The sequence below is a fragment of the Pipistrellus kuhlii genome, unplaced genomic scaffold (genome assembly GCF_014108245.1).
Source record: "Pipistrellus kuhlii isolate mPipKuh1 unplaced genomic scaffold, mPipKuh1.p scaffold_m20_p_7, whole genome shotgun sequence".
Taxonomy (NCBI): Eukaryota; Metazoa; Chordata; class Mammalia; order Chiroptera; family Vespertilionidae; genus Pipistrellus; species Pipistrellus kuhlii.
This window is the reverse complement of record NW_023425573.1, coordinates 59,864,129-59,880,451: the sequence shown is the minus strand read 5'-3', so window position 1 is coordinate 59,880,451 and position 16,323 is coordinate 59,864,129. Positions and strand designations below refer to the sequence as shown.

Genomic DNA, 16,323 nt, shown 5'->3' with positions numbered 1-16,323 from the left:
GTTCTGGTCACTGGACTCCTCATATTGGCTCAGCTACTTATTGTTTTTATATTTCAATATCCTCACCTGTAAAATGAGCCAATATATACTTTCTGTGGTATCCTTAAAGTTTCATAATTTCACTTAATCACCTTAATCAATTTGCTCTTTTCCCCCGCCCCCATATTCTTCTAGATTAAAAACTCAAATCAACACAGTTTTCTGGTGGAGGATCCACATCCACAGATTTAGAAACTCTATTTTGGAGCTGCCTGAAAACTACACATGCTGCCACAAGGAACACAGTGCTTACTGAATATTTGCTGAATGAAAGAGGGAGACACTCAGAAAGCTCGGGATGTCAGTTCTTTTATGTGGGAACCCTTGCTGTGAAGTTAGCTGCTTCTCATCACAAACAAAACTAATAAAACCACGGCATTCATCAGCCAGGCAGTGACAGGCTCTTCTTGGTGTACACTGACTATAGTCTGAAAATGACCCTCCTGCCCAACCTGCCAACCTGCTACTTCTGTTTTCCCTGCTCAGAACCTATCTTTTCTCTACTTTATTTTTGAAAACTTATTGTAGGAAATTAACTTAAAAATTAAAACAATAATTTGTATGACATACCTAACTGGATGATAAAACTCTTCCATCATATAACAATGTTTTCACTATCATACAAAAGAAGAAAATGGCATGCTTTGTATGAATATGACCCCTTGTTAAGTGTTTAGGCACTAAATTGAATTATCTAATAATCTGGCCTTGCACAATTGGTTAACACTATATATCCACTCAACCCTTGCTGAGAAGTACCTCATGATCAAAATTGTGTGACTTCTGTTACCCAAATAAGAAAGCTAGCTAGTTAAAAAGTTTAAATTTAATCTCCAGGTAAACTTGGAACCTTTTAAACCAAGATAATAATAAAGGCACAGAACATGTCTTACTATTTCCCTCACTTTCCCTGGGTTCATAATAAGACTCAGAATTCGTGCTTAAGGAGGCTTAACCGCTTGCTGGCCTGCTAACCTCACCACTATTATCAATTGAGGAGAGTTATACCTTGGCCCATAATGCTTCTCATTCAAGCAAGATCTTGAATCTAGATCTAGATCTGTACTCAAGATTCAATTTTTCAGTAGACACCTGGAAAAGATTCTGTAAACCTGAACAGAATTCGTGTTTCTATGTGATACTTTAGGACTCAAATCTCTGATCCCATCCCTTTCCATTCTGGCTTATACTCTGCTATTTTCATAGTGCATTGTTTGAAGTATAAGCAGGTCTGGCTACATCATTTGTGGGGCCTAGTGCAACATGTCAACAGCAAAGCAATGAGCCAAGAGTGAGGCCCTTCAAGCTCAGGGCCCTGTGACTATGCTGTCCTGGGTATGATGATATAATGAGGCAGGATCCCAGAGAATGGCCCCCTCCCACACCAAACATAGCAGCCCCTCGATTTTCGTTTTCTTTGTCCATGCTTTTGGGTAAAATGTTATTATTATAGAAAGAGGGCTAGGGTGGTGTGGAGTCCGAAATTTCTAGTCTAATTTCCTCATTTACCAGATGACACAACTACAGTACAGTGAGGTCCACCATTCATGCAAAGTGACACAAATGATTTCCAGAAGAGCTGGATGGAGAATTCATGCGTCTCCACTCTTAACCCATTAGTTTTCAACCATATCATAATGACTCATTATGAGGGAAAGAATGAGAGAACCCCATCGTGGTAGTTTCTCATCATGCCCCAACTGCTTGGTTATGATCTGAATAGCTTCTAGAGGCTGAAAAGTTCACTATGACATTATAAATAGTTCTAAACAACATTAAAACATCATGAAATTTGTATGGGGAAAGCCAATGTAAATGCCAAATTCAGTGTAAATAAAAGATTACATTTTAATTTCTTCCTCTATTTTTTTTAATGTCCCTTCTTATTTCTTACTGGTTAATCCATGTCTAAGTCTATCGGGGCAAAGCAAAAACATCATAAAAGTACTTCAAATTCTCCATTTGAGATGCTTATTTAAAATTTCCATTTAATATTTAAGAATTGTAAATTTTCCAAATTTGGACTTTTCTTATTTTTCATGTTTCTAAGGGCACTCAATACAGAGTAACTTCATGAAGCACCTTGCAAAGGTGAATTTGTATGAACTATTATGGCTATAGCAAATAAAAGTATCTCAAGTTTAATTTAGGATTAGAGACTTTATTCGCAGTTCATTTTGCTTTTCCATCTAGCATATTACTTGTTTAGTCTCCCACATGCTTAATGATATCTTCCTCATGCAATCCACTTCTTCCAATGGATGAAACTGTGTCATCTCTCAATAATTTCCATCCCTCACAGCCTTGTCTATGGAGCTACTACTCCTGCTTTCATCTGTTTTCCCACAAAGAGCAAGGAAGGTGGGTCAACATACTTCTTAATTCACATTACCCTTTCAAACCAGTGTTCCTATTTTATTAATTTGTTTATCATCAAGTTTTTATTCATTTATTCATTAATTCAACAAATAACCCTTTTTATCAACCACCAAGGCTATGTGAACATGGTGCCTACTGAGAGGAAATACACAAAAGAGCAAACTTAACCTCTACCCTCAAAAAACCTCCAATCTCTAATCATAATTTTTGTAGTTTAAGTCATCAATTTTCTCCATTATGTTTTACAACACTACCTATATAGCTCTAGTAAAATGGCACTCGTCCTAGTATTATATTTACCCCAGGCTGCCATTATTGTCATTTTGGAAAACTTTATTACTCAAAAGATAGTCCATGGGGAATCCTGGCTTCATAGTGCCAAAAAGTGACTTCTGCGCTTGGGCCAGGAAGTTTCAATCACACTGTATGTGCGCACCCGCACGTGGTATTTTGTGGAAGAGCCACACTCAAGGAGCCAAAGAGCTCCATGTGGCTCGAGAGCCATGGCTTACTGAACACTGGTCTATGTTATCAAAATAGGATATTCTTTTATGGTAACTGAATCTCCATACATTGTCCACAGCAACTACTCTACTTTTTCACCCCTCAAGATTCCAAGCCTTCTCTCATTCCCTTTACTGTCTGACAACTGATGAGTTCTTTTCCTACTTACTTCAAAGAATGCAACTTATGTGATGTGAATTCCCTAAACTATCTTAAATTCAACCAAAATATCTCTGCCATTATTCTCCCTTTCTTTTAAAATCTTATTGCTAAACATGTGTCTCTTCCCAAAGCCAAGGCTGTCTTCTAGAGCTATACCCTCACAGCTCTTCTGATAACCTATTCCATCTTTCACCCTGTCTCACATGTTCAGCCTTTCTTCCTTGCTCTCATTTGCAGAGGCATGTTCAACAAGCCTTTGTCCTGAAGAGAATCTTCCCTCAAGTTTACAACCTCCTGTCTTCATGTCCCCAATAATTGAAATTATACTCTGTCAGAAGCCCTTTGCAATATGGAACGCTTTTTCACCCGAACTTACATAGCTTTGTTGTGTTTCAAATAAACTTATTAATCCATATATTATTTAAATAATTAATAAGAATGGCTAGCAATGATTACACATTTAGGATGTCTAACATTGTATTAAACATTTCGTATTCATCCACCATTGTTTTATTCACCCAATTGAATGTAAGCCTTTAATGACAGTGGTTATTCATTGTATCTTTAACGATGCCTACCAAAATGCCTTGCACCTAGTAGGGTCTCCCTAAGTGACTACTGATCTGAGTAGCTAATGAGGATTTGTAAATGTTGCCTTTCTGTCATTAAGGTTTTAGTTTTTTCTACTGACACTAGATTTTTCATTCCTTAAGGACTGGAATTAGATTTTCTATTTCCTTAAAGTTTCTTTCTTAAGCCTCAGTTCAAATTTTGCACAAAACAAATACTCTGACTGAAGAAGATGAATCTAACTATTTTAGTGGTTATTAACAAGTGACAAACATTTTATTCGTTGTTTATTGATTGTTATCCAGGGCAGGAAGAAGAAAAAAATGTGATTCCTGATGCTAATCAGTGACCAAGCAAAGGAAAATCTCTGATAGCTTTCATCATCATTATACACAAACATTATAAAGACTACCAAACCCTCTTCCACATTTAAAAAGGATGCTAGTTAAAGATGATGTTAGATTGAAAATTAAGCTATTCCTTCTTAATATTCATATTTTAACCTCAAATGCATTGTGAGGACAGTGAAAGGAAACTTGTCTGGGTAGTTTTCCAAGAAGTCCAAGGAATTTAATTGGCAAAGGCTTTTAAAATTGATGGTTAGTACTTCCACTCTGAATTTGTTAAATAGTGTATTTTTGTTTTCTAGAGAAGGAGTCTGTGAGGAACCAATGTGAAGGGAGGAAACAGTTCAGAATACATTTATAGTATTTCTTAATGAATAATGTAGTTTAAATCTTACTTGTACATGCAAATAGGCAAAAACAAAACAAAACAAGTGAGCATCTCGTATATGGTAAGCTTTGTATTAAGTATTTTAAAAATGCCCTGCCGCTTAATCCCTACAATGAGACTTTGTACACAGGGAATCATTATTTTCACTTTAGTGATGTAGAAATGAAGGCTTATTATATATTCAAGTTCATGTAACAAGTAATTGGTAGAGACAAAATTCAAATGTAGTTTATCTAACTCTAGAATCTGGAGCACCCCAAAACAACATTTGCCTTTCATATGTAAAAGCAGGTATGAATTATTCTTAAAATATTGGAAGCATATTTAATGACTATATTTAGAGTCAATATATGTAGTGGCTTTTTGGATAATAATTCGCTTGCATTAGGTAAGATTAAGAATGGGGACCTAAATTGGCTTTGCCCGGTTTCTAGCTGCAAGGTGTTTTTCTTTTCCCAGCAAAGCAAGCAACGATGCAGGTGGTTATTAGTAGCCCTTCACAACTAGAGTAGTAGATTGTCTGAGTAAATATAACTTCCACACTTTCAAAGAGAACACAACAGGGGCCTATTTTGGGTCTTGAAATGCACGTGAAGCAGCATTAATGCTAATGATCACACATGTACCTACCATAGATCCTTGTTACTACTGGCTCTCAGGCAAACTCATGTTTATAATGCTCCTAAGTTTTTCCATTTCTCTAATCTTTTTGGAAAACAGTTTAGTTTAGTTTTTTTTCACACTCTTAAAACTTCTACTTTTAATAATTTCATTCTGAATTTGAAGCTGATTAACATCAGAAAGATGTAAGGTTTCTAGTGAAAATATATGCTTTGTTTTATGTGTTAAAACATACAATTTCTTTCATTTTTAAAATAGTAAAACTAACATAGAAACATTACATGAAATGTGAAAAATTATTAATATAAATCAAAGTTTGCAATGCTTTATTTTGTTATAAATCAATTTTGCTATGCTGCGAATCTAACTTTGTTGTCAAAAGTAGTAATCGTGATGTTGCCCTTTGCCTTTAACAAGTTGACGTAAAGAACTTAAATCTTGGTTTTACACTGAAGATGCTGGACTTAATCCCCTCCACAGGGAATTCCTTCCCCTACTGGGGCTTCCTTCTCAGAATCCATTTCTTCTCCACCAATTACTTGTTCATTCATTTATTCATTTTATCAGTCATAATGTGTACCATGTGTATTCACTGCTGAAATGGACACTTTGAGGGAAACAGGGAATAGTTTCCTTATTAAAGAAAATATTTTTGGGGAGCACTTTTAATATGTATATGCGTATATACACATATATACATATATATATATATATACACACACATACACATATACACACACACACACATATATATACATACACACACACACATATACACACACACACACACACACACACACATATATATATATACATACACACACACACACACACACACACACACACACACGTATATATACTAGAGGCCTGATGCATGAAGATTTGTGCAAGAATGGGCCTTCCTTCCCCTGGCTTTTTGCTCTAGCCTAGAGCCACCTTTCCACCTTTCAACGCTGCCCAGAGGCCTGGAGAGGCTGAGGTGGTGCAGAATGCCAGAGTCCCGCCCCTGGCTACTTGGTGCCTGTGTATGCAAATTAACCCGCCATCTTTGTTGGGTTAATTTGCATGCTCATTCCTGATTGCCTGGTGAGCATCACAAAGATAAGGTCAATTTGCGTTTTACTCTTTTATTAGTGTAGATAATGTATTTAATCACCTCAACAATCAATCCTATGAGGTAGGTATTAATATAATCTACCTCCACTTTACAGCTGAAGGAATTGCTTTATCCTCATGAAATTAACTAGGTGAAAGAGGTGCAAACACTATACTAGTAAAGAGGAACAATGCAGCATGCCCAAATTAGTCATGTGCACCTGAGGGTGGTGGGGTTTCAGAGAGGAAGAGATTGGTGTGGTTTGGGTATTCAAGGATGACCACATGAAGGAAATGGGATGTGAGTTGGCCCTGAAGGGTGGGGAGAATTTGGATGACTGGAGGGAAAGGGAGAGAGAGATTATCGTGTCAAGGAAAAGCATGGGCAGAGATTGAGGTTGGCATAAATGTGATTCTGGATATTACCGAGGACTTGGTCTGATAAGAATGAATCATTATTGGTACGAAGTGGATGGCACTTAATACCAGAGAAAAATGTGGATTTTGCCTGATAAGTACTAAGGTGAATTAAGGAGACTAAGAAGGAAATTTAAACAATGAGAAAAGAATTATTGGAAAAAATGTGAAATGAAAAATAGAGGAGTGCATGAAGGCTAGAGAACAATCAAATGTAATGGAAGAGTTTCTTCTTTAGCAGACTAGAATAATGAGAGATGAAAGTGCCTGGTTAGTTATTTCAGACAAGGGTCAGAAAGATGTCAGTTTGAAAAGGTGAAAGGGAAACCAAGTGTTGTTTGTCTCTCATTTGCTCCCTCATTTTTTTCAAAACTTCTGACCTAGACCATTCTAGGATTTATGGTAATAAAGCAACTAATACCCCATACCACTCCTGACCTCAAGTAGCTTACAATTTAGTGAGGAGAAACATACCTACAGGTGACTAAATATAATATGAGAGAGAATGAAATAGATCCTATAAGAAGACTCTCAAAGGAATGAATGGTTAATCCTGAGTTGGAGACTATAAGATGGAGATGGTGCAAATGACCTTTCAGAGGGTGTGTGATGTTGTCAGGCTAAGAAAGTTCCAGCATGTGTGATGTTGTCAGGCTAAGGAAGAATGAGTGGCTTCCTAGGTTGAAGGCAAACCACGAGCAAAGGCAAAGGAGTATAAACGGTAAACAGCCTTTCTGAGCTGGGGCATATTCTGGGAAGTGGTATTAAAGGCTAGATGGGGTTAGATCATAAGGAGGCCAGCTCAGCCCAAAAGCCTACTCATTCTGAAAACAATGGAGAACCATTCAAGGTTGAGTCTGAAATGGAATGGGGGATGAGTTACTATTATCCATCTGTCCCAAGTGTCACAAAATCAACTTCTAATTAACTTTGCTAGGGTGAATAAGGTATTAAAGAAACTAGGAATTGAAAACTGGGGGCCCAGTTAGCAAGATATTATAATAGCTCAAATGAAAGATGAGGATTTAAAATGATAAAAGTGATGTATGATAGTGTGACAGTAGAAATTCATAGTATTTAATGATGAATTAGACAAAGTAGGTAAATATCAAAGAGTTTCTAGCAGCATCAGCTCCTCAGAGTGGTGGGAACCCTTTTATGGCAAAAGGAAATGTCTGGTGATTTAGATTTATTTCCAAATCTGCCTTCAGTTAGCTATGTGGCAGGTTTTTTTTTTTGTTGTTGTTGTTTTTTCAAGTTTCCTCAACTATCAAATTACAGTTAAGGAATTGTTCTGGAGTGTAACTTTTAATTTTAGAATTCTGTGATTCAATTTAACTAAATCTTCCCACTTCTTCTTACAGATTTAAACTTAGCAGATTATGAAGGAGATGCTTTTAGATTCTAAAAGACTACTTTATTTATATAAAGTTAAACATTACTATTTAGTATATTTGTAAAATTGAGGAAGAACTTCAGAGGTCTTTTCTTTACATTTTTCTAGGAATGAATTTTGTGTGATGAGTATTCAGAGAGAAATATCAGAGACATTGCCTTTGTCATCCCTCTAAAAGTTATTCCAGTTAATAACAATTTTTTTTTTTACCGTAAAAACTGCTTAACTTTTTTTGTTGTTGTTGTTAATCCTCACTGTAGGATATTTTTTCCCCCTACTGATTTTTAGACAGAATGGAAGGGAGGGGGAGAGACACAGATAAACTTTGATATGAGAGAGAAACATCGATCTGATCTGGGAGAGACACATCGATTGGTTGCCTCCTGTACCTACCCCAACAAGGGTCAAGGATGGAGCCTGCAATCAAGGTACGTGTCCTGGGACCCTTCAGTCAGTGGGCTGACACTCCAACCACTGAGCCAAAACAGTTAGGGCAATTTCTAAAAAATGTATCTATTCCAGTGTCTACTGGTTCTGTTTTGATTAGAAAAGAAAAATGGAATCTGACATTAAACAGTTCCGTATTCATTCATTAATAGAAACATTTATCGAGAGCCTATTAATTTTAAAGCACACTTATAGACAATGTGGTAGCTAAGAAACAATTCAGGCCTTTAGAGTTTGCAATCTAATTTGGAAAAGACAATATATTAATTAACAGCACACTACAGCCTCTAAGGAAAGGTTAGCTGAAATGTTCTATAAGAGTTCATTGAGGAAGATATCAGTTAAGTTGGGATGGCTACAGAAGAAGGTCAGCGGGATCTTCATCAGAAGGATTTGGGTGAAGAAAAATATATGGCTCATTAATAAGTAATTTCAATCAGAAGACATATCTTATTTCAATTTCCCAAGTAGTTAGCATCTAAAAAGATGCTAGTTGAAAATATAGTAACTTACAGTGGGGAGGAGATATTTATTTATTCTCTAACAGTTCATAATTCGCTGAGTTATGAACTGAGGATCAGCAGTAAATTCCCAATTACCAAGTTTGTTGTATTTGCTCAGCATTCTTTCACAATTGTAGTTATTTGAGTCTTTTGATTGAATTGACCATTCTCTCCCTTTTGAAACTTTCTTTCTTTGCCTTCTGAATACTTCATATTTCTTCTCTCTTAAAATATTTTTTCTTTCAATGAATTTGACTTTTCTTTCTACCCACCAGGAAGCCTGTCCTCAGCTTTCTACTTGTTTCAATAAACACACTCTCCATTGTAAGACTCATAGTCCCAAAATATTAAATACTATCTGAATATATTTACATGATTCTCAAATATTTTCAAATTGAAGCCCTGATTTCCTGAGTTTCAATTCTTCATTTCAAGTGGACATTCTCATCTTCTCCTACATATTTGTCTAACTTTTATATGAAAATATTTGTGTTTAAAAATCAGCTCAAGGTTTTCTCCCCAAAATTGGATCTTTTTTTTTTTCCTATTTATCTAGAAATAGCAGGTATTGCCGTATTCTAAAACACTAAGTGTAATCTTGAAGCTATTTTGACTCCATCACTGAGAGGATCACTGGGTCCATCTGTAAGAAGTCATGTTGCTAAGGTCACCATGGTTACCACCCTAGGACAAGCTTTTTATCACTTTATGCCTGAATGACTACAGTGACGTCTAGATGGTTTTTTCCCCTAAAGAAGTCACGGTAGTGTAACATGACCCAAACTTGTGTTTGCTGCTTTGTGTTCTCCATCAGCTGGCTTCCACTTAAAATGTCCACTTCATTTCCACGAATTGCCTCCTAGGACCCGGCCAAATCCTTTTCCTATTTTCTGAATAAATATTGAAGTTTCCTTCATTGGCTAACATACTCCTCCTTTGCTGGAAAGCTCTTCCTCACTCCTCTGTGCCTATGAAAAATGTACTTAGCTCAAGTTTCAGCACCATCATAAAACCTTTTCTAAATACTAACATGATGAGATTCCTCTCATTTCTATAATTTGAAATAATTATGGTTCTTGACATTGGTTGCATATTTATTACATATATTCACTTATTAATTATTATTTTTGAGTGTCAGTCTCATCTTCCACATTAAATAATAACCATGTCTTGGACTGCCTGGCTCATCTTCTACCACACATACCCACAACAGTGAACATGGAGAAGACAGTCAATAAATACTTATTGATTTATTTATTGACTGACTACATATAAACTATAAGGAGTAGCAAGCGGTATAAGAAAAGGAATCTTAAAGCTAGCGTGCAAACAGCTATTAAACTGTCACTTTGTGGAATAAATTTACTTTTGTGACACTTCAAATGCCTATAAAGTTAATAAAATTAGCATTTATTTATGCTTGAAGTTGAAATTTAATATTTATTGAATATTTTTAAAAGAAACATGAATCCATATTTGACCTCATGAGTTGGGACATGGTAGAAAGTATCTTACATATGGTATTTATTATGATGATTTTATGTGAAGTTATTTTGTACTGTTTCTATCTGACATGGTGAGGATACCCCTGCAATAAAGACTATTAAAACTGGAAACACTTTTAAGAAGCAACTAGTTCAATCTATGTTTCAGGTGTAAAGAGTGAATTCCAAAGAGGGTAATTGACTTGCCCAAGGTTAGAAGCTAGTTATTGCCAGAGCTACACCTAAAAATTAGGATACTATGCTTTTTCCCAAATCCCATATTGTGCAGTTTTATTTTTTGTAACTACATTTTCATTATTTTTCTTATTTTACACCCAAGGAAGTGAACTAGTACCTTGTAAGTTATTAATAAAAGCATTCTAAATAGTAGCACAGACTGAGCAGTTTATTATGATGTTCGTCAACATAAGAGAAATATGAATGTAACCTTAATCATTCACATTTCTAAAACTTCACAAAACTGTAACTTTTTTTTTCCCGATTGGTGAGTTGAGTGGAAGTAGTTATGTGATTTTATTTTATTTTTTGGTGTTGTTTTGGAAGAGGTCATTAATACGGGGCACTATGCTAATATTTGTACTGGTAGTGTGAAGGGCTGTTTGAAACGCCAACAAGAACTCGCCTTATTCAGGAAAAGAGATAAACACAGTGAGTCTATGTAAATTTGCACTGGCGCTGGGAGAATGTGAGAGAAGATGCTGTTGGGGAACAGAACATGGACTTTGACAGCTGTCTGGAGACTCCATCCAGCAGCAGTAGCCCAGGAAAACAAAATACCACTTACTACCTGCTCTCTTTCTCTCTCTCTCTCTCTCTCTCTCTCTCTCTCTCTCTCTCTCTCAGCTCCACTAAAAACAAGTAAAACTGTCAGTTTTTCTTTATAAAACCTTTGCTTAGAAAACACTATTTGGAAGTGTTAGAGGGCACTGAGCATTAAAAATAAAGAAAGAATAAAAAGGAACTCAGATGACCAATTTTTGTGATCAACGTTCATGGAAATTTGGTTTACCTTTCTGGAAAACAACAACAACACATTTTACAAACAAAATTACACTGTATCATTTGAATCCTGAATGGCAAATGTCAATTGATGGCCAGATGAAGCATATTTTATTCTGATTTTAAAATTATTTGTTCAATCTTTTAAAGTAAAAATTACAGAAATTTGCTAACTTAATGTTTTGAAATGGTTTATTCATCTAGTTCAGCTTTTGCAACATTCACAGGAAAATGAGGGGTTGAAGGTATATTTGCTGAATAAAATACCAAAACACAGAGAGTTCTGATTTGCAACAAAACAGGAGATGTGTAATGTCTAATTTGATTGTGAAATCATGGAATTACAGATGGAAGGGTCAGTGATTCTTTCCCCAACTCACTAAATCCACATGACACAGGACAACTCCACTTACCTGTACCATTGTTAATTGTGGTCTGGATCATGGCTTCCGGCCCCATAGTGTCATAGTCTTCCTTCATTTCTTCTGTGGGGGAAAATTATCTTTAGCATTTGAAAATTGTAAAAAGGCTTACTATACTAAGCATGCCAACCACAGGAACAAGGAAGAGTCTTTGAAAGGAAACACAGAAAAGGCTTGTTGTAAACCTCTAAACAATAGCTTTGTTCAGGCAATTGAATGAATCCAATAGTGCTAGCTGCACAAGAACTTATTTACTTTAAGCATTACTGCAAGCTGTGAAAAACAGAGGTGCTTATTTGGGGCAAATGAAGGGCTTTTCTTCTGGTGGCAGTTCTAGTGACAAACAGGGGGAAAGATATTATTTTTTCAATAAGAGTCAAAAGCAACTAGTATTTGCACTTACAAAGAGCCATGCTAGCTGCTATGCCTCAAGTAACCCTGGATGGTTAGAGGCAAGTCAGGATTTCTTATTTTATTTTCATACTTGTCTCCTCTTTGTATGGCACTAATATACACATGCATAAATATATATATATATTCTACATATTGAAACTCAAAATGCCCAGTTTATAAGACAAGCATTAAAAACACCTGTTTCACTGTTTTATCTAACCTTCGAAATCATGCCTTCCTTCTTCCTTTCCTTACCCCTCTGCAAATATCTCCCTTTCTTATTTATGCCCCAGGAGATAATCAGAGTCATTTTTGAGGAAAACATACAGATAGAACAAGAGCTCAATGTTCTGATAAGATGAAGATATGTAACATTGAAGTTGAAGACGCATACATGATAAAAGGCCATTTTCTAAAATTGCAATTTTTTTTTAACGTGAAGAGTATGAAAAACAGGAGGTTTCTTGACTTTTCTGCCCACCAAATTGTAGTTTATGCGAGAGGGCAGCGAAGAACAGCGGCAGGTTCAAAATCCTCCAAATACATAAGTGAAACATGGACTTTAAAAAAATTGTATCTTGACAGCAACAGTACTAATGAGAACCAAACATGATCCAGTATAAATACTTCCCAGTGATAATTATTGTACTTAAAACAAGAGCAACTCTGTAAACGGGTCTCTGAGTTCCCGAATTTATTCTAATCATCTTTTGCTCATCACATTTTAGTCGTAATCATTTGATAAAGGAACAAGTTCTAGCAAACGTTACGGCCAAATTGGAATATATGTTTTACAATTAGTACCCTGCGGCTTGTCTGTTTCTGGTTTCAGAACTGAAAAATTATTGGCTTGAAAGGTAAAATAAATAGATGCTAATTTAATGCCACTGAACATATAACATTCAGGACATTTGAAGATATTTGTTTAAACTGTACAACCACGCTGAATTCATTCATGGCCCTGGGTTTGTCTCTTATTTGAAGGCCTATTTTCACAGAGACATTTTGCATAAAACATGTAGAAGTTCAATAGATAGCAATATTGCATTATCAATTGTAATAATTGATCGTTTGAAAGGCTCCCTCGTCTGGTAGTTTTATCAGTCTCTGCAAGGAATGAAATGAAGGTATTTCTCAGAAGTTCAGTACTAGATATAAATATAGCTTTTGTGTCTTTCTTCCTCGTTCTTCTCATGTGATTTCTGGTAGCTGCGAGTCAGAAGTATCATAAGTTTTCCATCTGAGAGATCAAGTCACTGAGGGGAAAACAGTTTAACAGCATTTTTTTTTTTTTTTTTGCATAATAGTGGTGATGTTCAAGATTTCTGCTGCACTTCCTTCCTCATTGTCATTTTCTTATGAAAAAGTAAAGAGAAGTGACAGTAGGTGGTTGCTTCCCAAATTATTAATATGCTGGGAGTGCAAATGTGGAGTTGGCAATTTATGTCTACTGGACTCTGTAGTAACTTTTATCAGAGATGGTGCAACTGCAATGGTGTCACTTTTTACCTAGAATGCACTTTGCTTCCATTTACTGAGCACCAACCTACTCTTTTTAAATACCAAGCTCAATTTATTAAAGTGACACACTGTGCCTTTCCAAGTATGTATTTGAAACCCTGTGCATCTGCCTATGAAGTTCCACGTGACCCGTGCTCAGGAAAACATAGCGATTCCGAGGTTAGGAATATCCCCTCTGCATTAATGGCCATGCTGGCTGTCTCTCCGCCTCACGCCTAACCTTACACATTTTCCAAGACACCTCTGACTCAGCACACTGTGTCTGAAACCACATAGTATATTTATTTTTAAAACACTTGTAAAAGTTTGCATTTTCCAGTCACCCTTGGGATGAAGGTTTGTGAAAATAAAGGGCACTTTCTTCCTGATGATGAAGAATCCTTGAATAAGCAGAAAGAGGCCAAGATGCAGGTGATTTATTTAAGTCTGTGTCAGTGATAATGATGTCATGGTTTCCAGCACACTGTGTCCACCCCATTGTGGGACAAAAGAATGTCAAGGACAATTCTAAACACAAAACTCTGATTGTGCTGGAACCGGAAAGGCACAGTTAGAACTCCACTGCGCTCTTCAGCTCAAAACCTGCATCCTGCAGACAAAGGACAGAGAGCCAGGGAGCGGGAGCAAGGGAGAGGGGCTTATCTCAGAGTGAAGCTATGTGCTGAGGTAGGACGGTAGACAGCCAGGCACCAGGGATAAAACACTACTAAATAAAACAGCAACAGAATTAGAGTGATTGTCTGCAGTGTGCATTTTGAACAATAAATAAGAAAAATATTTTATCAGGAGAAATATGTGTTATCTAAAAGTCAGGATAAACAATGAGTGGCGTTTTAAGACCAATTTCTTTTCATTAGACATCAAGGCACCACTTTTGGAATAATAATAATAATAAAAAAAAGGACAATAAATCACGACTAAGCATTAGAACTAGACAGGTAATAACCGGGTAAACTTTCTGGGTCCAAATAGCCCAATGAGATTAGGAATTTACATTTTATTTAATTATCGTGACTCCAGAATGCTAGTTTATTTACCATCAAGGTAAGAGCAAAGAACAGCCTGTTCATTTGTATCTCAGGCACCATTAACTACAGGTGCTAACAGGGTCCATCAGGCATTTGTATGGATTATGGTATATTAAAACATTTAGAATCGTGACCCATGACCAGCATAGAAAAAGCTGCCGTGGTCACATACTACCTACAGCTTAACATGGAGTTTTGGCTGTTTTTCAATTACCAATCTTAATTTTTTTAAATTAAACTTTTTTTTTTTTTAAGTTTGGAGAGGCACATTTGTTATATCGTTATTAATTATTCCTTTAAGGTTGGAAATTCGAGTAATTGGTCCTTACCCTTGATTTCTAGATATTAAAATTTAAAGCATCAGAACATTCATTCTTATAGCCCTGCATATCTAGTTCATTAACAAATATGAATAGCTAACACCAGCTCATTTAAATAGTATGTCTTACATGAGTTCTCGCCACACTCTTTTTCTGTCACACTGCTCCCAAGAATCATTGGCTCTTATTATACATGTAAATGGCTATCATAAAAATAAAAATTTCATTTAAGATTGTTAATGACTTCTGCAGCAGTCAGACTTCCTTTAATGATCATCCTCTGCCCCTAATTAAACGTATTTATCTTTCAAGCATCTTTGGCTGAGTTCTCCCTCATAGTTGAAAATCTAAAACCTTAAGACTTAATGGATATAACGATAAATGTTTATGTGTGGGATTGCTGAGATTCGAGAAACCTTCACCGAAAGCAAAATTGGAAACAGAAAGAGTACAAAACTTGGCACAGTATATCAGGACAACGAGAAAACAAATACACCGCACTCACACTGGCATCAGTCTTTTCTTCTATTTTTTTTTTCCTTCACATTTAATTTTCTTTGGTTAGTGGAAGTGCTTTTATTTTCCTCCTTCCAGAATACTAAACAATTCCTCTGCCTATGTTCAATGTGTGTAGTCTGCGACATCACACTAGCACATAGGTAGACTCTTTATTTTAATTTTCTCTTATAGTTGGCATGCAATAGGTAGACTCGTGCCTATTTCCCTTCCCCCTCACTTCACCTATCTATAAAAACCTGCAGTTATTTTTATTGCAAAGAAAAAACAAGGTGGGGTAAACCATGATGACTTTCTCTGGGTGCTGGGACTCGAGATTAAGGAGACACAATGGTAAATTAGGAGTCATTTAAAAAAAATTATAGGCCACCTTCCCAAGTAAGGATGAGCAGAGGGAATGCTGGGAACTAAGACTACTTCTCTTTTGCTAATCCTGTCACACCTTTGCGATGTTCCATCCTAAGTGAGCCTAGACCGAATCATTTCCATCCGCCCTGTGGCAAACCAAGTTTTAGTTTGAACATCATTTACCTTATTTATTTTTTTTTTTTTTTATCACAGCTGGCCTCGGCCACTTTTCCTTCCCCAGAGATTCCCCAGAAATAGCCGGGCATCATTATCAAGTGCTTAGCTGTTAAATAATAAAGAAGCTACCTGACCAGGTAAAAGTGTGAAATCACATTCACACTTCGCAAAGGAGGATGATTAGATGGTTGGCTTAGAACAGGAGGTGTCAGACAGACACTGCGAC

The 16,323-nt window shown here is 36.3% G+C and overlaps 1 protein-coding gene across 6 annotated transcripts in view; it reads right to left on the bottom strand.

Annotated features, from left to right (window-relative positions):
- Positions 1 to 16,323, bottom strand: part of ZEB2 (zinc finger E-box binding homeobox 2) — a 134,263-nt gene that overhangs the window by 27,551 nt on the left and 90,389 nt on the right. For 5 of the 6 annotated variants that reach the window (XM_036422478.2, XM_036422475.2, XM_036422481.2 and 2 more), the window contains one exon: positions 11,786 to 11,857. The exons of the other annotated variant lie outside the window; for it this stretch is intronic. In XM_036422478.2, the coding sequence (XP_036278371.1) occupies positions 11,786 to 11,857 (72 nt within the window). The remainder of the gene's footprint in view (positions 1 to 11,785; positions 11,858 to 16,323) is intronic. 6 annotated transcript variants of the gene reach the window in all.